Raw genomic sequence first — 25,137 nt, forward strand, 5'->3', positions numbered from 1 at the left:
CGGGAATGCACTTCATATTGTACATATCGAGATACTAGGGAGAGTATGTGTGCTAAAATAATCTTTACTGTAAAATGAATAAACTTGCATTTAATCTTTACATGCAACCGTAGAGCACGATCCATACTTCAACCCTACTTTACAGTCAATAATACATTACAATCTGCGAGGAAATTAAAAATTAAATAAAAAATGTAATTTAAAGCCCTCTGTCATCTGTATACTCTTCCTCAATTTTTGTTATTTCTGAGCTTACCATGACGATGTTTTGTTCTTGCTATTAACCCATTAATATTGCGATGATTTACGATGTAACCCATTAATACATCGTAATCATGATTAAAATATGATTAATAGTGCAACCTTACTGTAGAAGTTAAACCTTTAAATATAAATTAGTAACTATTGTATATACAATAGTTATTATTTTTAGGATTAGTATTTTCTTAGACTAATGAGAGTTTTGTAACGTTACAGACACTTTGTAAAATAATGTAGTTGTAAGTTTGTGAAATTTAAAAAAAAAAAACATGTCAAGCTCTCAAGACCAACCTGACACGTTTCATTACATTTACATTACATTTATTATATTTACATTTTTGCATTTGCATGCGGTTTTATGGTTTTATGTCTTGATCGTCTATCCAATTTACAACTCAACATTCAGGGTACATGTGAACTTTTGGGTTTCTCTTTTCACAGAGAGGTTCACAGGCAGTAAATGATCAGTTTGATACTTTAAAGAAGCATATCATTGCAGTATAGTATATCCTTTTTAAGGCTCTTGCCAACTAAAGTAGCATGAAATGTAATGCTATTTGTGGCATCTGACAAAAAAAGAGGAAGGGTGAAAAACATTTTAAAACGACTGAGTGTTTTCTTTCTCTTCAAGCTTGAAAGATGCCTGCTAATCTGCTTACCCTTTTAATTGTGAGATCCGGGGGCAGAGCTGCTCGAAGCTAGAATAAAGTTACTGATCCAGAAGTAAACTGATGACCACAGTTATTCCTTGCTTTTGGCTCCCAAACACTGCTCTCCCTCCCCTCTCCACTCCCCTTCATTCTGAAGGGGAAGAAAAAAGCTCCTTGTACCAACAATAGAATTTTCTTTTTTGCCATATGTTCGGTTGACATCTTCATCAGGTTCACAGCGGGTTACCTTAGTTAACGTTCACTCCACTGCTTGATGGGATTTTCGACCAGTTTCTTGAGTAGCTGGCTCAAAGTCTAGACGAGCCCCTAAAGACGAGCGGGACCCTTCCAGCACACTAAGCACAATGACATTATTGTGGACGTGGAGGAGCTGGTGCTTCCTCTAACCGGCTGCCTCTTTTACACGGACCTGTTCGGGCACAAAGACAATTGCTTTGTTCTGGGGCATGGTGTGGGTTAATCCAGACCTCTACGTACTGTGAAATAAATCTTTTATAGATGAATGAAAGATTGAGGGGAAGAAGAAAAGGTTTTGGCAAGGAGGTTGCGAGTTCAGCATTTTAACCTTTGGCAGAGACTTGGACAAGCAGAAAGAGGAGGCACAGAGACTCTGTAAAAGACGACAAATGGAGAGGCAGACACATAGGCCTTCATTTTGTGACAAAAACAGAAATGCAGTTTTTAAGTGGGTACCGCTCATGTTTGTCTGGTTTAGTTGTAGACACTTTAAAGGTCTTCGACACTGTTTTATAACAGCTGCATTCTACGGTTGTTCCGAAGAATTAATCCCATGTGTTTTGCAAACATAAGAGTCCAGAGACATGAAGGTTTATGGCCTTCGTTTACACAGCCAGAGTGCCAGATGTCATGTGATCCACATTGAAAAGCGCTGTGTTATTTATTTGATCTTGACAGGATGGTTATGTAGAGACAGATTTTGGACCAGTGAGATTTTACTGTGGGCATGACAAATATCATTCTGCATTTGCAAGTGCTTAAAACAGAAATAAAATGTAAATTGGACGAGCAAGCTTTTTTCCTTGTTGTTTTGACACGTCATTTCAGGTTTTTACACAGTGTTATATTTGAAAACTCAACGGACCATCTCCTTGGCCAGTGGGTTCCACAGTTTGGTCTCTACTGTGACAATATGTTCTACTATGATAATGACACCTCACATATTCATGATACCTTGTTGACACAATTTATTAAACACAACTCCCTCCCAAGGAGCCATTAAGGTACTTTGAGATTCTCCATCAGTGCACAATGACAGCTTTGCAACTCAATCAAACCTGTTTGCCGGCTTGCATTCACGTATTGGCTCTTTACCCATCCCGTTTATAGATAGACAGACAGAGGTGGTAAAAAGTGGTGTCAGCTGTGAGCTCTTTCCACCACTCACCTATTAACCTTCTTGCCCCTGGCCTCGGCTCTATCAAAGCGCCGTGTATCGACTTTTAAAGACAAGCATTCCCGGGACGTCAAAACATTGATTTGCGACTGACCCGCGCTGTCTGCGCTTGGGGCGGCGGCGTGTTGCCACGCAGCGGCGGTCCTGTCGAAGGTTAGCCGTGCACGAAGCCCAGGGGGAATCTCTGGATAGGCCTCCCGTGCCTGCCATCACCCACGGCCGGCTTCACATTGGGTGCGAAAGAAAAAGAAAAATAGCTCACTCCTCAGAGGTGATTTCAATTCAATTCTCACCCATTAGCTGGCGTTCGCTCCACAGTCAAATTACTTCCCGGCTCTGATGCGAGATTGTTTTGCCGCCTTCAACAGCACCCGATGGTTTTTAAGGCTTCTTTAAGGTGTTTTCTGTCACGGTGGGATTAAAACACTGATGCCAATACATCGGTCTGCCACCTCTTTGGTATGTTGTACGTTTAAGTTGAACTGGAAGTGCTGGGACGAAGTGTTTTATGATTTTGTGAGTAGTTTATGATTTTTAAAGTTGGTTCCGAGTTTAATTCAAGTTTCTAAACCTCAAGTGAACGTAAATGGTTATACAGTAGTAGTGTGGAAAATATAAAACCAAAAAGGCCTTGTGTCTGCATCAACTATCACAAACTATTCCTCATTTGAAAGCTAAAACACTCAACATTGTCTTCAGAACTTGTTTTCGCAATCAATAAAAGGCTCAATAACAGGGCGAAAAAAGACAGTTTCTTCGGATACACGACTGGCCGAAGCTAACTGCCAGTCTGTGTTTGGTTGTATACCACTTTTTAAATATTTAATCTATATTAATGTTAATTCATAACATTTTATTGGATATTGCATCACAACTACTTATCAAACTAATTTACAGTCATTTATTCTTTGCAGAGGGAAGTTACGTTTATGAGGTTCAAATGTTGAAATTGATACATTAATGAATTTCAATAAATGTATTAATTTTAATTATTGATTTTATTATTGATAAATTGTATCCATAGACATGTGTAATGTCTAACATCAAAATGACAACACCTTTACATGGTTTAATACAAATTTTCTCAATGTATATAAAATCATCATATCCTTAACCATCAGTCATGAAGGCTGACAAAAACACAAACTCTGATCACATTGATTGAATTCTATACTTCCTTATCTTGTCCAGCCTGCTCTATGTTTTAAACATTATGTTATTTGTCCCTCTTGTGTGCAAAAAAAAGCCCTGTTGAAATATAAACCCTGTTAAAGCAGCGTTTAAAAATGCTGGTCATTTTTACCATCACCACAGTTTATACTGTATACCGTCGGATAGCCGAACCCAGTTGAAACGTCTGTCAAGTCTACCCCTCTTTTTGTGTGTGGGTGTGCATTTGTCTGTTTCCGTGTCTGTGTGTGTGGCTCGGGGCGGTTCGCAGACCTGCTGGGAACGGGAGCGGCCTCAGTGTGTCGAGCCCAGGAGGGGAGACCGTTAGGGAGCCAGAGAGAGGCAGAAAGAACGAGAGGGGGATTAAGCAGCCCCAGGTCTGTCACGGTGACATTTCTCTCCCTGGCTCAGCAGCAGGGGTTGGGTTTACCCTCCTAACCTTCAACTTTCAGCCTTAACCCATTAATCCCTTTGTGTCTGCCCGCCCCGCGCAAACACACTCACAATATGGCAGCAGGAGGCTGCGGAGGCAAGGAGCCGGGGTCCCTTTGACAGCTTTTCACCCACAGACAGGGGCCTTCATCTTTCTACATTCCCCAGTGTATGAACCTCCCCCCGACCAAAAAACCCCAAAATAGACAGTTGGGCACAAATTGGTCATTTTTGCATGCGTTTTTTCTCGATGAGCCTGAGATGTGTTTTGGAGAGATTCTCAAACTGGAAAATTTGAAGCAACAAATGAAATTGCCAGTCAAAGTGTTCATGAGTGGGTCAAAGTGTCACAACTTTAAAACAGAAAATTAAACTCTTTTCTCCAGTATAAAGTGTCAGCAGATATTAAACGATATCCTATGTAGGGCTCTAGACTAACACTGGTGGCACTGGTGCTACCAAGTTATTCATTTGGTGGCACCAGCCCTTAAGTCGTGGGGTGAGTTAAGAAAAAAGAATCACTAAAACCTTGTTCAAATGTGTTTAATACATTATAAATCAATGTATGTTAACTCTCTTTTAACACCATATTTAAAGCACATCTTTCTTAAAGCTACTTTCTTCTTTGATCAACTCGTATAAGAGAACACAATTCCTTCAATATCAGTTAGTGTTTTTTGGGCCCGTCCATTGTTGTTTGATGAACAGAGATCTATATTATGCTACTGCCCCAACTGTTTGTTCACGAAATAGATTACCTTTACAAGGATTCTTGTAAATATGGGCATCGTGTGTTTATATGTCCATATTAGAGTAAGAAGTTGTGAAAGAGATTAGAGTTAAGTATTTTGTGCTCTGACTCTCAGGGTGCGTGCATATTTCAAACAACCCGCGAGAACTGAAGGCTTTTACAGATTTTTCTTCATGAAAGCTGCATTGATACACACGTTTGACTTGTGCAGGCGGCAGAACATATTTATTTCAGTTGCAAGATTGAGGGCTTCGCTCGTCTGCTCTGTCGGTCCTTCCGCTTCATCATAGCATTAAATGGGCCTCTTACACCCGGGCATTACGTCTTTGGGGCGGGGCCGGGGCATTGATAGATAAGTGAATGGTTGAAGAAGGGGAGACGAAAATAAGTGACTGAATGCGCCGCTTGCGCAATGTATAATCTCTGCGCATTGAATTCACAATCCGCAAAAATTACATATTGATCAGTTTAGCAGTCCATTAAAAATAATAGTCGCACTGGCAGAATGTGACCCTTCGGTTGCAGTCTAGAGCCCTGCTATGAATGAGGTTGTTCCGAAATGTTTGTCTGAGCGCTTTGAATATACTAGATGAGCATTTGGCCAAATATTTGACTGCATTTCTCAAAATTGGATCTGCTTTCTTGAAGGGACAGAGTGGGCGTTAATAATAAAAGAGCTCATCTGAATTTCGGGGGCTTTTCATGTGAGCCCCCCGTCACGCAAAAATCCCACAGGGATAGAGATTTGCAAATCCTTTGCTGCTGCGTATGAATAAGCATGCATCTCAAGGTATTTTTGAATACGTAAGAACACGGGTGCCTCAAGGATATGCATCGCAGAAGGTGCGTGGTTGGAGGCCAGTGCCCCTCTTCCAGCCCTCCCTCTCACCTATCGCTTTCTCTTGCTGCAATTGTTTCCATTCATTCTCTTTTTATGTGTTCACCTTTTTCTTCTCTTCTCCCTCTTCTCCTTGTTTTATATGGATAGTTAACATGACATGTCAAGAAGTTAGTGTTACATGTTGTAAAAGTTTTTTTTGTCTTGTTTAATTATTACACGTTTAATTTAATTCGTGTCGAATATACGATTTCTGTTGGGTAACTAACCAACTTTATGCTTTTAAACCACCAGACTATGATTTTACATACATGCATTTAGTAAAATGTCTCATGCACAGAACACATTACAAACACATAACACTAACTGTTGTTTATTTTGAGATATGAATGAAAGTTGTACTCATATGATACAGTAAGTGTCAAAACTGTTTTGAAAGCAATAGATGTTAATTGTCAGCTACTCATTTCGTCTGTCTATTTTCATCCCTATCATTTATGTCGTCTTCTGTGCCCGATTTACCTCTCCCGGCTCTCTCCTCCCCTTGTGTTCCGTTTTCTCTTCCTGGCAGTGGTTCTCATCCTCTCACCCATAAAATCAGCATAAAATTGACCTGACTCTGCCAGATCAGATGGAGGAGTTGGGCTTCAGATCCCTGGGGAGAAGGAAATTCACCCTTTGTAGAAATATTATAAGACAAGGGCCGTGAAATCTCACAATGGGATTATGTAATGCACCTCCGTCAGTCTTTTCACTCACCGAACCCACCCTCCCCACCTCCATCATACACCCCCAATTGGGGTCTGGTCCGCACCGGTGCAAGATATGTGGCTATGTTTGCATTAGCCTAGCAGAAAGAAGTGGAAGGACAAAAGTGGATTCCTTTAGTGAGATTGATTTTGAAGTATAAGAGATCCAGTTGATAAAGAAGTTTGGAGTTCTCTGTGGTGTAATTGATGGCATTGCTCAGAATGCCCTCGAGTGGCATTCAACACAACTCTTTACAATGCCGAAAATGCAATGTCACAATTTTTCTTTCTTTAAAGTGTTTATATTTTATTATTTATAATGTAAAGAAATGTATGTACATGTGCTCACAGAAATGTTGAGATAAAATAGCGAAAATGTTTTTATGATGAAGTGGTAGTTTGAGGACCTTCTGTTCTATTGAATGACATCAGCAGCAGTGAACCATCAGCACTGTTGTTGTTGGTTTGACCAGAATGTGGAAGCAAGAGTTTCTGTTAAAATCGCTGAGAAGGAAGTTCATATTGTTGGTCTGAAAATTATTGGCCATATAAATGAGGAAACAACTAGAAGAAATCGAACCGGACTCATTGATCAGTTATTCATCAAATGTATGTAAAAATGCTCATTTAAAAGAATAAAAATATGCAAATGTTGGTCAGTAACGTGTTTATTTGAGTTTTTGTTCATTTGTTAGTCCTGACAAAGTGTGAGTTTTTACACTGTCAAGTTCTCTGGGATCATATTTATATACACACATTTCTTCGAACATGGTTTTTGAACTTCCAGTAACATACGTGTGTTTTATTCAGGGGAAAACCGAACTAGATGTTTGTTTAGGTTGCCAAATATTTAGAGTTGTCTTGACATAAAGGTGGCCGAGCAGGAAAACCTTACACGGCCCATGTGAGTTTGTGTTTTTGTGTGTGGTTGGGCACAAATATCATTGTCTAGTTTCAGGGTCCTCACGTTGACCTTCAGCAGACGCTGTGGCTTTGTTCTGTGGTCCAAGCTTGTATTTCTGGTGACTTATTATAGCAGCGACATCTTGAGTGCTACCTGTTCTGTGTGTCAGAGTGTATTGCATTTAAGAGCGGATTATTTGTATATAATTGAATAACAGATGATGTGGAAAGAAGGATGTTCATTAAAATGGATTTGCCTCGGGTTTATATGTTAGTAGCTACATCTTGTAGCCGAAGAGTTGAATGTGTTTAATGGCATTTTAAATACAGTTCCATACATGTACATGTCAAGCATGTTTTACTAAAATATAGATACAGTGAGAAGGCATTTACATCCATGCTTTTATTGTAAATATAACAACAGCAGAAGAGGGTTATACTAGACTACGTGTTGTGCCTGACAGCATCCTTAGCAGACTATATTGACAGTGTTGCATGGCCTCTTGTATCTTATTGCATGTATAAAATATTCTGACTGGTTTTATAGTTTTCAACAAAGATGTAACTGTAACAATATATAGATCATTGTGGAGTAGCAGAATGATTTTTGTGTATGATTTCAATATGGCCATTGAGGCTTTCCTCTTAGCACATTCAAGGTGTGAAATATTAATGCAGCGCCACACATCTGCTGTTACTGCAGGTAGTCAAGTATTATCTCAGTGTCAGTGCGTTTCTAAAGGCCTCCGTCTATCCGGATGACATTTACATATGCAGAACGTTCCATGCCTCTGCTCGTAGCCGCGGTGTGCCGACACATAGGAGTAACCACCCTTGCCCCCACCCCCTACATTAATATGTATGTGTTCTGAACGGTGCGTGGTTGCTGATTAATGCTGTCTGTCAATTTCTTACAGATCCGACAGTGCTGTGGAAGTTCCCTCAGGACTTTGGAGACCAGGTTGGAGACAGAGGAACTTTTTTTTTCTTAACCCCCCACACCCACCAGCACCACATCCACGACCCCTCCTGCTCCCTCCTCTCCCCCTTTTTCCTCCACTTTCTTTCTCTCTCTCTCTCTCTCTCTCTCTCTTTCTCTCTCTTTCCCTCCTGTGCAGTGAGATGTTGCTGATAATGAAAAGCAGTGAGCAGGTCTTCAAAAGGCGTTGTTCGGGTTATTATCAGCTGGTGATGTGAATGGGTGTGGATGGAGTCCACTGGATCTCACACCAATACACCTGCGGGTTGCTTAGGGTATTATATCACGGTAGTAACCTGCAGTAAGTAATATATAATGTTCAGTTAGCTCATCATTATCGCGGCAAAATGAACCCGGAAAGGGAGGCAGACGGATTGTTCTGCGAAGTATGCTATTGCTTATGAAAAATAAATAGACATATAATGTAAATAAAAATACCACAGATTGATGTAAGGCTTTAATCGACCAGTAAGAATAAAGTATTCTTGAGAAACTGTCTGTAATTACAAAAAAGCATCATAGTCTTTTTAGCACTTCATATTTAATGAAACGATTTGTGAAAGAGGAATCGAGATGTGTTGTTGTAGAGTACTTCAGGTCATGCGTGTCTGCTGTACAACGGGAAGTTGGCCTGGGTCAGAGTGCAGTGTTGTGGTTTTTACATTTTTCTTCTGTGCGCTTGGTCTCGAAAGGTCTTCAAGTACAAGGTTCTCATCTTGCACGAAGCAAATTGGACCGTTCATTATGAAACTAAAATGGTAAAGAAACATAAAAACAAAGAAGATGTGACCGTCTTTGGCTGTCTTCTGCACTTTGATCCTCATCTGCCGTTTTCTACAGAAACTGTTGGCTTGACCTACCCGAACAAAAAGTGAGAATGTAATTTAAATAACTAGTGGAGAATCTTAAAAGTAAAGAATTTTCAAAAGAGTTTAAAACTCTTAACAGTCATGACATTTCTCAACACACCAACAAAGTTATCGAGGCCGTAAAGCGCCTTATTTTGAGAGCCGAATGGATACGTGGTGTTTCAGTGACTGCTGTAGTTTAAAAGAATCTTAGACATGGCTTCCTTGTCAAACTGCTGTGATACTATGTATATCTAGATCTAGAACGAAGACCCCTCTCAACTCGTTTGGTGACAAGATCGTTTCCAGTTTAAGATGTGTACAGATGGATCTGGCTTTTCCACGTTAACATAAAGGCTCGCATTGAGCCGTCTCATTACCAGGATTAGGCTCGTATTAGTCTTTGTACGGCTGCTCGCTCTCTAGCTGCCGAAATCCCTTTTTCCCCCCAAGTTAGCCAGCATATGGCTACAGCAGCTCCGATCTCTACAGGCCTTCTTTGTTTATCCTCTTATTGTTGCGGCGCGTAATGACAGTTGTAGGCCGTAGATCGGGGTGGAGGGTTACCCTACCCCAGGGGAGCGGAGTGAGCAAGAGAAAGAGGGAGATGGAAAAGATGGAGACAGGCAGGACTGTGGATTATGGAAATATGAATTGATTTCTTTTTATCCTCCTCCCTTCCAGTAGCCTCTCTGGTCGAATAGGGACTCTAAATGAGGGGCGAACAGCCTGGAAGCTGGCATGCAGGGCGGGGAAATTTTAAGCACAATCCCTCTTCCCCAGTGACTAGCCGTGGCCGTGGTCACCTACAGATGACATGTGGAGCGGCTAGAGCGCAGTATATATCTGAATTACAAGGAGACTTTCTTTTTTACATATGAAGCAGACAGATGGATGAAGTGGAACTTTTATTGTTGATTTTTTTATAGATCTCTTTCCAATGTTTAGACTGTGGGGAAAATCTGTCTATAGGACAGATATGCGCATACAGATTATTTTTGCTTGGTACTGCGCTTGCCATACTCACGTTTTTTGGACCAATTTCATTTTTGTGACAATTGTATTATTTAAGGATTTAAAGGGGTTAAAGGAGCCTGCGAATAACCGATTTGCTTTTACTAATATTTGCAATAGATGTGTCACTGTACCATTTACGGTATTGTATGTGCTTTCTGTGATAGAGATTAGAGTGATTTAATCTTGATGTCAACAGGAAGTTTCATATTTATTTCTTGTAATTTAGTAACAAATCAAGTCTCTTTTCCTGTTAATACTGCTGTATCTCGTATTACTTTGTGCATCGTATCTAAATGTCGATCTTTGTGGTATTTGGTGCAGTTACATGACTTGCGTAGTGCAATGTGTCTGCATTCTTATTAATTCGATTTTCAAATGTTATTAATAGGCACACTTGTGTTCTCTGATGTGCCAGTACATTGCTGTAAATGGGCCACAGTTAGGCTAACTAACTATATGACCTGGTGTATTAATATTAATGAACATTGTTATTTTAGCAGTTGGTAACAAATTAATGCAGGGGCTAAAAAAGAATTATATTTGAGATAATCCCAATGTCCTTATTATCTCTGTAGATTTTTGACCTTGACCTTAACATCCTTAAGTTAGTCATTTCCCCAACCATAGCTTCGTATTCCAAAGGGAATAATGCAATGCTAACATCACATTCCGAACCACCAGCAGAGCGTATTTGACCTGATGGATGTTGGAGAGTCTGGCTTAGCCTCCAGATGTCACCCGGTCCTCCATCTCCTTAGTTAGGAGGCGAACCGGCATGCTGAGTGAAGCTACAGCTCATGTAACAAAGCGAGAAACTGCGTCCCCAGAGCATCGCGGGGCAAATATTTGTCTAGCTTTGACACAGTGTACAATCATATGCCCTGAGCCTGACACTTCATGATTGGTAGCCTTTCCCCCATGGTTCGCCCCCTCCTCTGCAGGACACGCACCAGCACCCCATCGGGAAGGCCAGCCAGCCGAGCATCATCAAGGAACACGAAGACCGCGAGTTTGGTGATGCCTATCTTTTCAACACTTTAACACGGAGGGCAAGTGAGAGATGAGCTGCGATCGAGGAGAACATCATCTGCGAGATGGAGGAATTGGAAGGGGGGCTAGTAGATGCTGACAGCAGTTGCACATGTGACTCATGAGAGTTCCCTTTTCCTCTTATTTTTTAGGAATATGTCTTTAGTTCTAAGTGCTGGGAGGTCTCCAGGGGTCTCCAGCATTCTCACTACAGCCACATGGTTGCCAATAGCATCTGATTCTTTTAACTTTAGGGTTTGAGCAGAAAAAGGTTCACGATTATATCTATTAGCAGTATCGGAAGTGCTGGAGGGTGTTTGTTTTGCATTACACTACTTGTCTTGGACACTGACTTGTTCATCAGGAGAGCGACGCCTTGCAATCCATTATTTAAAAAGGGATATTTGCACTGGTTATCACAGGATGATTGATAGTCACGTGTCACTTTTAGTTCCCTCTGCAGACAAAGTTTCACTTCAGCTAGTGAAGTGAAATTACGAACTTGCAATACGAACTTGCCTGAGAACTTGAACGTTCACAGTGTTGAATACGTTCAATTATTCAAAATATTATTGTTAAGCATTCGCTCACAACACTTGCAGCTCGTACTCCCCCAAAGCTTATGACAAGGTACTAGATGTACATGGTGCTAAAAACCTCAATAAAGGAAGGAAACGCTTGTCATTATGCTTTAGCTGTCGTCGGCCCAAACTGGAGGAAGTCCTGGTTTGGTGGAGCTTATCTAGAGAGGAAGAGATACACACATACAGAGCGAGAAAACGTGAGGGGGTGGTGGTTGCGCGTCTCAGAGACTCCACACGCTTGATGTAGCTTCTAGCCACAGCTGAGAGAGAGCGAGAGTGAGCTAGCGATCGCGCGGTCCAATGGGAGTTGACAGCTTAAACGCAGAAAATCCCCGAGGCCACTTGGCACTCAATTAATGATGTTTCTAGCACCGCGTTTCTCGGGCATATGTAGCTGAATCTCGACTTGGCCCAGTAGAATATCAGTTGTGTATTCTTAAGAAGAAAAGCACTCGCCTGTCACATTAACGTATTCATGGCGGAGTGTTTCGGAGAAGAATATATCCTCCTGCGTTTGGTTTTTGAAATTAAGCAAAACCTTGTTGTTCGTACGAATCTGTTGTAGCTTATTAGTGGTAGTATTAATATTGTTCGTACTTGGGGATTTGAACAAACCTCTAACCCTATAGTGCTACATCTCGCACATAACGCGTCTTGTTTGAGCTGTGAACATAAATGATACCTCAAATCCTGTAGCTTGTTGAGGAGAGCTACTGCTACTCACAAGGAATTCAGACATAGGATTTTTACCTTGTGAATAATATAATGAATGGAAAAAATCATATAGACTTGCATTGAAGAATGAACCCAAGCCATCTATAGGGATCAGAATATCAGAGAGGCTTTACGCTGCCTTCCAGACACCTCGATATTTGATATTTCCAACTGTACCCGGAAATAATTTCTCGAACAGAACTTTGTGATTTGTTAAGAAATACTTTTAGGCCCGCTTTCACAGACAGACAAGGTTTAAGACTTTTTAGTCCCAGACTAAAACGAATGTGATACCTGTCTTAACTCAATATAATTTGCCCAGAAAGATCTTCAAATATGTCAGTGCCATTGTTTAGTCTCTAAATGCACACCAGTAATTTGTTCTTCAAAGGGTATTTAATAAAACCACTTAATTCTGGCTTAGGCTAAGCCTTGTCTGTGAAACTGGGCCTGTATGTTTTCATCATGCTTAATCATTAGCAAGCTCAATGTCGTAGTTACAAAATCAAGATGTTATTTCCAGGTTTCAAGTGGGAAATATCCTAAATCTGACTATGATGTTTTTGACTTTTTGGACCAGTAAGAGGCTGCATCCTTTAGCATCGTGAAAGCCTTTTCTTCACAATTATCCTTGATAAAGGCTTTCCGGTCAAAGTTTATAATTAGTTTCTAAGCAAAAATGTCTTTAAATTAGATGTGTCTTCTATGTAGATGTACATGTGGATTTATTCCATCAATTGAAAACAAGCCTTTGGTATGATAACTAAAACATTTGTAATAATCATAATCGTAAACATATCTTTGAAGTTTCTTTTTTTAGAGTATATAAAGCATATGCTAAATGAATAAATGTAATGCAGTTTATCCCTCATTTCAAAATTTTTGTCTCAGGGGCCATTTTTGTGTCTTTATTTCAGAAATACTTTAGCGCTTTAAAACTATAGCTTCCGGTGTCTACAGGCCTAGTGAAGTTCACGCTGAAAAGCTCAGGGTTGTTTGTGTGAAGGTTCTATATCCATACTGCACCCGTGTCTCATCCCAGCGGCCCTGTCACGCACTTGTCAGTTCTTTAAGTGGGCAGAGGATCAATACATCACCTGCTACATTTCCTTAAGCAGTCTAATACAGACGGCATGTTCGCGCCAGAGAAAAATAACCTCTGTGCCACACACAGAATATTAGCTTCACACCACCTAAGGGTCAGCGTGGAGAGCCACGAAAGGAGAAGGAAGAAGGGGGCTAAGGAAGCAAAATCATCTTCCTTTCTTTATAAGGGAAAATGTTATACCCTGTGTCAATTTAAAACTCGGGAAGAGCTACACTGTTAGCGCATTGCCTCAGCCCAGGGGCGAAGTCGGCACTTATTAAAGGTGCGGAACTCTGGGTCAAAAGCAGCATGCCGGCAGCATACGATTAAAATGTAATGAAAGGAGATTTGAGGGTCCAGGGAAGGCAGAAGATTATTTCAGCCCCGATGATGTGATGTTGCCTCAGTTGCCGGTTCTAATAGGGAGTATCTGGAAGCTATGATGCCTTGAAACTGCATTGGCGTTTTGTGATGGAGATGCTGATTTTTGGCTCAGGTTTTACTAGGGTTAAAGTTAAAGGGATAGTTCACCCCAAAATAAATCTCTGATATCATTTTGATGTCATTGAAACTGAGAGACGAGTAATTTTGTCAATGATGTCTTTCATGTTTTGAGGAATAAATTCATACAGGTTTGGAATTACACAAGGGTGAATAAATTATAATAAAAATTTGTGGATGTACTATCCCTTTAAAGGCCCAGCTTGTGATATTTAGCGGCATCTAGTGGTGAGGTTGCGAATTGCAAAAAACGGCTCACGCCACCCCTCACTTTCGAAGCGCTATGGTGGCTAACGCAGGACTAAGATGTCATCACGTTTTGGTTTCTTTGCCGAAGGATATAACGTATTTACGAAATGCGCTCTGTAGAGCACTTTGTCTGTTTAGGGGTGCTGTAGAAAAAAACATGGTGAGTTTCATGTAAGGGGACCGGCGGTTTATGTAGATATAAACATCTCATTCTGAGGTAATCAAAACATAAGTAATAACTACAATTAATTCTTGAATTGTGTAGTCTCACGCATGGAGAAAGAGAGAGGACTTAATTGGGTTTTTTAGTAAGGTGAACACTGACCTGTAATAAGACTGGGTTTGAACCTGTCACTAGGATATCCATGGCATCGGTGTGGTGGCTCTGCCAGTCTCTGTCTTTTTCACACACACACACACACACACACACACACACACACACACACACACACACACACACCTCTCCCCTGCTGGAGACAGTTCCATAGCGCCGTGTAGACCTGCTGGCTGGCAGAATTTTTAAAGAGCATGGAGGTTTAAAGACAGAACCCCCTGGGGAGGAATCCCACCAGCTTGGAAAGGGAAAGGGGGAGTTTGCTGTCTGTCTCTCTGTCTTTCTCTCACCTTATCTCTTTTTTCTTTCTTATCTTTGTCTCTGCCTCTGGATTCCTGTCTATCTTTCTCTGTTTTTTATGCTTTCTCGTCTTCTCTTTCACATTCCTTCTTTTTACTTCTTTCCTAGTGTTTTTTCTTTCTCACAATGCATCTTTTCCTCCCTCCCTACCCAAACTCTGGCATTGACAGATTGAAGAAATGCTTTTCACTCGCTTACACAGAGCATCGCTTAGTTCCCTCTCACAGCATATTTCTCTTTTTCTCCTCTCTCTTTCTCGGTCTTGCTGTTTCCATCTAAATATTCAACACAAACGTTCACGTCACCTAGTAACATTGGCTGCATTCACAGTGCAGCTGAATGTGGCCCATGTGTAATGTTTCTCGCCTACAAATGTGACACAAATGTGGATGACAGTGTGAATAACAAAAATGTTCAACCCTAAATTTGACCATTTGTCCAACATTTGAAGTTATTGTTGATTCTTTTCCAGGTTGTGTCTAGGCGTTTGTTGTAACTCTGGCATTTAATGCAACCTTTCTGAAAGGTTTAATTTACAGGTTTGGCCATTTTAGATATCCCCATGACTAACCATTGCCAGCTTCCATTGACCAAAACCAGTTCTTGACCTCAATGTTGATCTTGTGTCTCATCCTCACACACACGTTTCAAAATTGGAGACTTTACCGATGAGTGGAAGCTTGTCGGCAATTAAACATGTGTGAACGTAGCTGTTACACGGCACCCAAGTTAACCCCTGAGCTTTGAAGAGAAGCTCATTCGCTGATATCTGCTGCCGATGCTTCTCCTTGGCTGGATGGGAGCAGATCCAGGAGAAGCTCCCTTCCTCTGCAGGGAGTTCAGGCAGGGAGCGATAGCTTCTCCCAGCAGTGGTAAAAAAATGCAGCTAGCCGAGGAGCGAGAGAGATAGAGAAGAATCTGTGATTGCAGGCCTCCGCAGTGGGACCAGGGGGGAATGGAGACTACTGTCTCACTGAGTGATATCCCTGTCTCAACAGTAAATAAATAATGCAGCCTGCAGAGTTCACCCTGCCTCCTCCAGTGAGTTGTAAATGCATTAGCTGTTTTATATTCTTTTGTCTTGGGAAAATGGTTGGGAGGGAGGCAGAGAAAGAAAAGAACAGTACAAGCAAACAACAGGAACGAAAGCCACTCGCGTTCCACCTTTTCGCACGATCTGACTCCTCCCAGAGCACGCTTTGGTGTAGTCCCCTGATCACCTGAATGAATGGCAAAACAGCAAGAAGGTGCGTAACGCACATGCGTACAGGGCTTTAGATACTAGGACTTTGAGGAGAATCGTGAGATTTTTCACTTGGGTTTTACAGTTGCTGATGGATATGCAAACACGGTTGACGTGAATGTACCAAAAGTAAACATTGTATATTTCAGGAGCATGGTATATTTGAGCAGTTATTCAGAGAAAAACAATGTTTGTAATTAGGGATGCACCGATATGTACGTTTTGGCCAGTAAGGATAACCAATAACTCTTTAACATTGGCAGCCGATAACCGATATTTTGGCCAATATACAGTATCTTGATATTAATATAACATTTTCTAAGACTGAAGCAACAGGCAAAAAGTGGACAACTGCTTTTATTTGAAAGAAATCACTGCAGAAAACAAGGTAACCACTAGTTCTCTTTTTTCCCCCTGAATATCATGTACCAACAAAATTGCCTTAAAGTACCGGTAACCCACCTCCTAGCTGAATTAGAAGTTTTAATTGGTCTTAAAACTAGTCAGATCTGTCTGTCATTAGGTGCGTTTGGCTTATTCGGTGCAGCGCACGCAAGCCAACCAGGCGTCAAAAGCATAAAATTGTTTAACCGCTTGTAGCCACTAGGGTCCCCCCAAACAAGTGGGGCCCTGCGCATTTGTGTGGTGTTTAACATCGCTACTGGAGATACACATATTGGAAGCAACATTGTGAACTTTACAAACAACATCAAAATTAAATTGATTTGTTTCTGAAATACAAAACAGACATTGGATTGGTGTATTGCGTATTTCCCTACTCTGCTTTTCAATACGTCACTGTATTTGATATTTATATATTTCTTAACTAATCCTTTAAATGCTGGTTCCCCAGGGCAACGTTCCAACTAACCTGCCATCACTAATATTGCTTTTGTCTAGTCCAAGTATTATTTCCAGCCTAAAATTCATTGCTAGTTCCTGTCAAGACTTTGGATTGACGGCAGAGAAAGGCGTTGACTAGCCTAGAGCAGATAGCTGAGGCCAATGTGGGACCCGCGACAACTTGCGCATCTGCGAAGGAGACAATTTTATTTACATAGCATCCGTTCACATACGCTTCTGCAAAAGTGTGGCACATCTTGGCATAAACACTTGGGAGAAGCGCCTATAGGAGTTAATGATAGTAGCAGTCACATACGGCAGCATCAGGCTTGCGTACGCGTGACAGCTTTACTGCCGTACAGTCATCCACCGCACCACGACACGGCAAGGATGTTTCTGCTGCTGCCAGCGTTCTTCTCTCGCCTGCCAGAGCCTTCAATCTCGCTCTCTGTATCACACACTAACTCTCTCACTCTGTCTTCTCCCATCACCGCCGCCACCTCCCACCGAGAAAAACAGCAACCAGTCGTCATCGGCACCGCATCTGCATATAGGCAAATAAAAACAGACACGCTTGCAGGCTAGCACACGTGCGCTCCAAATTAAAGGAGCAGTTCAAGCAGAAAGGAAAATTCTGTCATGTCGGTGCCAACCTGTGTGACTTGATGTGTTTTATGAAACAAATGAATTTCTTTTAAAGAAGTAGTTTTCAGGATGTGCATTTTTCAGTGATCTATTCCCGTAATTAGGCACGCACAGCAAAACCACAGGTACTGGTGTGAGTATAAGATTACACATCGGACTGTCACATCTGAACTACCCAACCCCTCCCCAAAAACACAACACTGTTCCTTTGAATGGTGGCAGCTTGTTATATTTTGAGCAGGGGATCACTGGCAGTTCCCCATGGCTAGGCTACAGTACAGGCCTGGCCAGACGTGGCCAACCCATATGGTGCATGGCTATGGAAATCCATATGCTGCTGGTGCACGGACTCTCCCTCTGGGGCTATGTGGGAAGGTAAAGCCCTAAAGGCTATACCTCCTTTTCTTCCCCTTTTCGCCGCCTCTGAACCCCCGGTGTACCTCAGCCATTGTCCCAGCAATCTGCCGTCACCTTGTTCGCACTCGCACCTTACCCGATCTCAAGCGTGACCATGAGCTAATGGCCGCTAATTATTTTAGCCTTCCCTTCACATCAGCAGTTTCAGTGTCATTTCCTCTTAAATCCGTTGCCTCATTACTTGGCTCTCATTGGTCAGCTATTGTTCATCTTAACGAACAGTTGTCTGAGATTAAGTCCTTTGTGAGTGGATTAGCGTGTGTTGTTAGCATTGCTTGTTAAGGCAAAAATGTATGTTGCTCATGGGGGAGTTTGTTCAGTATTAAGTGTTGGTAGCACAGTGGTACTGCACTGTTAGTGTTGTGGGATTGAAGGATTCCACAAAACATGCATTCATTTTATATGAACTAATTTGTTGTATTTAAACAAGATTTGTCCAGAATCACTTTCAGTGTTTCAGTTTTTTAACACTTGACAGCCGTTAAAACAAAATACTGGATGTTTAAAGCTAAATTGTGAAATGGACATGTAGAGTTGCCACACCTAAAAAAAACATTTAAAACACATTAGCATCCCAGCAATGCCCTTGCAACAAACCACATAACAACCCAAAATGATTGTGAAATTCCGTGAAAGCATATTCAACATTTTTTCAGAAAATTTAAAAAATTATGTTTATTAAAAGAAATAGTTTGGCATCAAGTCACAAATCTAGCATAATTATTTCTCCTAATCTCATAGTTATCTTAATAAATTTACTAATAAATTGATTCAAGTTGTCATCCATAACTTTTTTATTTTAAAATAAACAAAAATCAGTTAAGCAATTGCATGTTTAAAGCAAAAGTGTTTAAAGTACTCCTTTTACAGTTTCTCATCTAGGTTTGCAATAGTAAGCTTATAATAATAATGATTTATACATTAAATTGTCGGCAGTAAAGTAACCAATTTAATGTGTCACACAGAGATGGCGATATGGGATCCGCAGGATCAAAAGTTGCACATCGCAGCTTAAAGTCATTAATTTAAGAATTACCGTAATACTGTAATTTAACGGTCCGTAACTGTAAATCTTTAGAGATGCACACACACACAACCAGTCTTGACCATATTTGCAGATGTTTTACTGTAGTGTTGCAATGTGAATGGTCTGTAATTTCATTCTCATGTTTTGTCGGTCTCTAGGATGTCTTGCAGACAGTCCCCAAGTTCTGCTTCCCGTTTGACGTGGAGAGGTAGGATTCCCCCGCATTCACCTCTGTCACGCTTCCAGAAAATAACGTTTAATGAACGTGTGAATTGGGAAAAACGGATGTTGTTTATACAACACACGCCTTTGCACACACACAAGAGACTCCAGTGACTCATAGGGTGGGGCCACACACCTCATTTGATTCATATTCTTAATGTTAAAGAGGTCTTAGATATAAAGACTTAATGTAGAAATTAAAATCTCCGCCTACTGTAAACAATGCTTGTGTATACAGTACATGTCTGTCCTTGTAGGTGAAATGTTATACACATATACTGAATAAAAGCATTTTTATGCACAGCATTGTCGTTGTGCTGTAGGAAATGAAAAAGTTCTGTTGTATAGTTTATGTGCTGTGAGTTCACTTCCTCTCAGCTGAAGCTTTACTGCTGCCATCTAGTGGAAAGGAACTACACTGATATTTTTGTTACTTGTCAAATAAGCATTAAGGTTAATAGTTTTTCAGCATTTGTAACTAATGTTGTTAAGAAATTGTCAGCTGAATTTAAAACAAAAAATGTGTAAATCACACGAATTGTAAAACGGTTTTAATGCCATTTCTATTTTAATACATAAGCTGTTGCATTGAGTAAGTTACGAGTACATTTTGATGTATTATAATTATTTGGAAATGCTAAAAGTTATTTATTTAACCAAGAGCACTTTTTCACACATTTGTATGAACCGTTACAGAGTATTAAGTGTGCAGAGCAGTAAGCTTTATTAAAAGATGATTTTTATGTGATTTTCGTGTGTGTGTGGCATCTGTGCAGAGTGTCCCAGACTCAGGTGGGCCAGAACTTTACATTTGTGCTCACAGACATTGAGAGCAAGCAGAGGTTTGGATTCTGTCGATTAACGTCCGGCTGCAGGGTCTGCATCTGTTTGCTCAGGTAAGTCATCGTCGCTGTGTCACATTTATCGTCGCATGTTTTGTCTGCATTTAAACAAACAATTTGGGATTGTGGAATTGGTCATTGGTTCTATATTTTTTTACGAAACAATAGACACATAAATAAAAGAGATGTTTATTTCAGTGAAAGCGGTATCAACATAAATATATTATTGATATGATTAATCATAATTTCTCGAAAAAGGTCAACATAAATAAACAAATTGTCAATTGAAAGCAAATTCAAATAAATAACACGTCTCAACAACATTTTTCATGAAATTATAATCGACACAGTATACAAATTCAAACAATACATTTCTAGGAGATACAATGTAATACAGGCAATTGCTTTAATGTCGAATCTCAACCCTCCGATTGAAAATGGAAAAACAACAGTTATTTGTGCGTATTAAAGAAAAAAATAAACTGCCGTATTTAATAATACAAATCCATTTAGTAATTCAGAGCAGTACTACTGGGACACATCATCATTTTTTCCCTCCGTCTACGCGGTATTGATGGACAATCGCAGGTTTATCATCATCACGGTGAGTCGCTGTCGAGATCTCTCCTCCTCCCACCCCGGCCTGGATGGCCTTTGTTTTTTTCCTTCTTTCTCTTCCCTCGTTATTCAGGCACACAGGCATGCCAGAGACGGTTCACCAATAATTATGCATGAAGCCCTGCTGCCAATTAGCAAGAGTCTCTCCCCTGTCCCTTTCACTGAGTTTTACATGCTAATTCATTTGACATATGATGTATAAAATTCATTATGCATTCTGAGTAGTTTGCATGGCTTCCTTCATTCATAATAAGAAATGCATTTAAAGTTTTTTTTTCTGTTTAAGAGCATAGAGCTCTTTGTTTATGTGGTCTTTTTCCGAAAGTGTGTGAATGCGTAGGAAAAAAGTTTTTCCACTTCCTTTTAAATATATGCGAAAACAAGATGTAAAATTAGTTTTTGAGTGTGTATATTTGTGTGTATATATGTATGTATGTGCTGTCAAATTAAATGTGAGAGAGTAAAAAATATATTTTAAAAAATATATGTAAACAAACGCATGTATACACACACACACACACACACACACACACACACAAACACACACACACACACACACACACACACACACACACACGTTTATGTTGTCTTATAGTATCATAGGTATAAAGTTGAGCATTTTTCTGGTCTTCTACATTTACATTTAGTCATTTAGCTGACGCTTTTATCCAAAGCAACTTACAGCGAGTTCAAGTAGATACAAGTATACTTAAACTCATTTGCACACCTTTACACTCTTGACTCTCTGTCTGAATATAAAAGATAAGTAATTAAAACAGTTTGTGTCCGCGATTGTTGAAGTGCTGGGACCATAAAATTGTCACCTAAGCTTACACGAGGAAGTTGCCTAATGAGAGGGACAGTTTTATGTGGACAGCCCTTTGTAGCTTTGCAGGTTTAGCCCAGGCCAAAAAGACCTGGGTTCCTTCAGGCCAAACCACTTCAAAAACAGACCCCTTCCATTTTACCCCACCCACTCAGCCCTCGGACACACTGTCACGACGGGAGCGAATAGCCTTCGGACATCTGCGAGACCCTAGATGAAATAGAGCCTCTCTCTCGGCCGCTTTATTTGATGGCTGGGACTCGACTTGGCGTTTCGCTCAGACGGCAGAGGTTTTCTTCAGTCAGTGGTCACTCGGTTATATTTCCTTCCGTTCGCCGAACATTAAGCACAGGAAGGTGGAGGTGTAATCGTATCTCATCCTGGGAAGGATACAAGGTGCGAGCTGACTCGCTTTTAAAGCTTCTGAACTCCTCTGGTGATTTAGGATGCATGGTGATTTAAAGGGCTATGAGAACGTACATGTGTATAGGACAAATTAGGAATATCATAGGATCATATGTACCGTGTGTTGAATTTCAAAATGGACATTGTGATTTACAATCCAGCATTATTTTCTTCTGGGCATTTCTAAAATATAATGCTAGATTTTAATAATCATTGAAAAGTCTCTGTATTTGGCACGGCCCGTTTTTGCTTTAATGACATCATGCACTCGAGCTGGTATGGGATTTACCCAAAACCTGATTATCCATGTTTTCCCAGCATGATTAGAGAACGTTCCAAAAAGCATCTTTTGTGCTTCCGTGGACACAAAAGAAATCAGATTTTTTTTGTAGTGCGTTTAATAAAAGCTAAATCCCATGAATTGTTATTCATTTGTAACATTACATTTGTTTACATTTGACAAAATCTTACACTTTATTCAAAATGATATCCTCACTGTGGTTGCATTTGACCCCACTGTATTTTGAAAACAAAATCCATTCACTCTTCACAAGTGATACATTTCATCTCATAAGAAGTGTTGTAAACAATTTAAGTTGAACTCTCAGTCACACTTCAGTTTTAGTTCATTGGTGGTCAGTTTAGCTATCAAACCGTTCGCTCAGGCTTATCAGGTGCTTCTGACCGTGAAAGGAGTTAGCTCTGGTTTGTTAGGGTTTGCCAGTAAGCAGCAGATAAGTTGGTTTATTCCGAATACACACAGCGCTGGAGAACCTACAGTAAAAGGGCCGTGGAGATTGGCTCATCTCGGCACGGTTCAGAGTGATGAATGGTCCTCTATCAGAGGATTTGCCAAATACAAACACGTTTTTACTTACTAGCTGTGAAGAGATTGATCCGAGGTTCTCGGCTCCTCTGAGCGTGTTTTAAAAAGTTAGGAAAAATGCGTGCCTGTTTTTAATTATTAAAATAAAAAACGAAACCAACTTTTTCGAAAGACATAAATTGTGGTCATTTGTTTGACTTAAAAACAAAAGATTTACACGCTCCGGATGAGGAGTATAATGAGCGCTTGTGTTCTCCCAAACCTGCCGTGCCTTTCTGACAGGAGAGGGTCTCATTTAAATCCCCTTCACTTGTGAAAAATGAAGGATTTAGCATCCAGGAGCCTCGCATTTTAAACAAGAGGGAGATAATGATTTTTTTGTTGTGCGGGAAAGTAGCTCGAGCAAGGTGTCGGTCGATGGCGATGTTTTAAACAAAGCGTCAGGCTTACCAAAACACGTCAGTTTGTTTGTAAATGTAGGGCCTCGTATCTTTCTCGTGTGCCCGTGATTTGCATGGACATTTAATTTGGATAGTGTGACCTGGTTTGCGACCGTCGTTGTGCACGTCAAAATATCGTCATGTTAAGAGATGATTGTTTTAGGTTAATGGTCAGCCAGACTCGAAAGCCTCGCGCTTGAGCGCACGTCCCTGGGAACGCCGTGCCACTGGCCCCCTCCGCGGAGCCGGCAATATGAAAATTTGCATTACATACACTTAGTCGTGTTTTTGTTGTCTGTTAATTCCAGTCTGCTGGAGAGCTCACTGACCCATGGAGGGATAAAAAAAATTCTCCAATCAAGACTGTGTGTTTTGTAGTTCAGCCAGGATCGGACCTTTTTTGTTTGTCTTTTCTTTTTTAAAGTGTTTTTACTCATTCATTCAAACTTCTTGTGTTGCATCTTTGCCAAATAAACTAATCAAGTGTTTGTGAAAGACAAAAGTTGAAGCTCTTTGCTCGAAAAGACTAGCTGATGTCACAAGTCAACGCGAAGTGTGTTGTAAAAACGCGCGTTGTAATCACGCCCACGAACGAGAAAAGAAAAAGTCAGACTTCGCTCGCAGGACGCGTTTTTATCTGGGGTTGCGTAACAAAATAAATGGCGTGTGTTCTTGCAACCTTCAAGCCAAAACAACATGTTGGCTGTGTTCCATCTTTAAAGGCATGTCAACTTCGCCAAGATCCTGTCAAGCTGCAACACGCACAACGTCTCTCGGCGAGTTATTGTGTGATTAGTTAATACAGGACGATAAAGTGTATAATTTTTCTGTGTAGTTTTTAAAAGTGAAATTGACAAAACTCTGTCTTGTACTGTAGTGACTGTGTGTACAAAGATGAGGCTCAGTTTGTGCATCTGGGCACAGCATGCTTGTAAACTGTTCGATCTCGCGTTTATTACAGGCTACATTGGTCCGGTCTAGTTTTTGTTGAAGAAACCAAATACTTTAATTTAGCCCACTCCTCAAAGCGCAGCCGTGGCTGGAATGTTTAAAACGCGAGTGTCAGCGAGAACCAAGAATGCGATAACAAGGTTTGCAGTTGCTTAACATGCTCACGGTGGCCTAAAGCCCGCCGGGTTAAAAGTCAAGGTGAGAGGTCTGCACAGAAGGAAGATGGTGTTAGGATGTACAGCATCGTTTTTTTTATTCAATGAGAAAACAAGTTTTAATTTTTTATATGTATAGTACGAGTTTATGTACGAGTTTCTCTTTTTTTGACAGCTATCTCCCATGGTTTGAGATCTACTATAAGCTGCAAAATACTCTCGCAGACTACTTGTTGAAACACCAGGTAAGGCATCCTCAATTTATCAAATCAATATGACACATGAACATTCAGTGTGTACAAAAATATAAGAGCACACAAGATGGTGGACGTTTTTTCATAAACACTGTTAACCAAACGCGAAGAAAAAAATTCTCACTGAGGTGGTCTTTCATGTGCCCAACTACTTGTCACAAATACCAGTAAAATTATCCTCGAACCAGCCACAAAAGTGCCTGGTTGTTTCACACAAAGACAAAGAAGAAAAAGAAAAACGTCATCTATAATCCATCTCTGCAAAACTGGCACACTTGGTTGGTTGCGCTTTGCTTTGCAGTGTTGTTGACATTTAACAGACCGAACATCGAACAGGAAGTCAGTCCTCGTGATATACGAGAAAACAAATTGTCAGGAAATACACTGAGCCAAATATATTTTTTCTGAAAGTTTAGCAGCGGTAGGATAGGCGGAAAAGTTTGAATTAGGAAAAAGGGATGAAAATATTAAGCTCGCTTAAAAAAAACATTGTCTGCGTTGAGGCGTAGAGAAAAAAAAGTTGCTTTATCAGTAGGCTGTCAGTCAGCTATGCGTAACAGAGCGGCTGAAAGAGAAATGAGGAAGAACAAAC

General features: G+C 40.6%; 1 protein-coding gene across 1 annotated transcript in view; it reads left to right on the forward strand.

Moving 5' to 3' along the window:
* The window catches only part of dennd1b (DENN/MADD domain containing 1B), a 77,475-nt gene that overhangs the window by 11,299 nt on the left and 41,039 nt on the right, over positions 1–25,137 (forward strand). Inside the window, exons 3-6 of the mRNA XM_079471772.1 lie at positions 8,107–8,150; positions 19,165–19,214; positions 20,005–20,124; positions 24,467–24,536. Of these exons, the coding sequence (XP_079327898.1) occupies positions 8,107–8,150; positions 19,165–19,214; positions 20,005–20,124; positions 24,467–24,536 (284 nt within the window). The remainder of the gene's footprint in view (positions 1–8,106; positions 8,151–19,164; positions 19,215–20,004; positions 20,125–24,466; positions 24,537–25,137) is intronic.

Source organism: Barbatula barbatula (genome assembly GCF_947034865.1).
Source record: "Barbatula barbatula genome assembly, chromosome: 13".
NCBI lineage: Eukaryota > Metazoa > Chordata > Actinopteri > Cypriniformes > Nemacheilidae > Barbatula > Barbatula barbatula.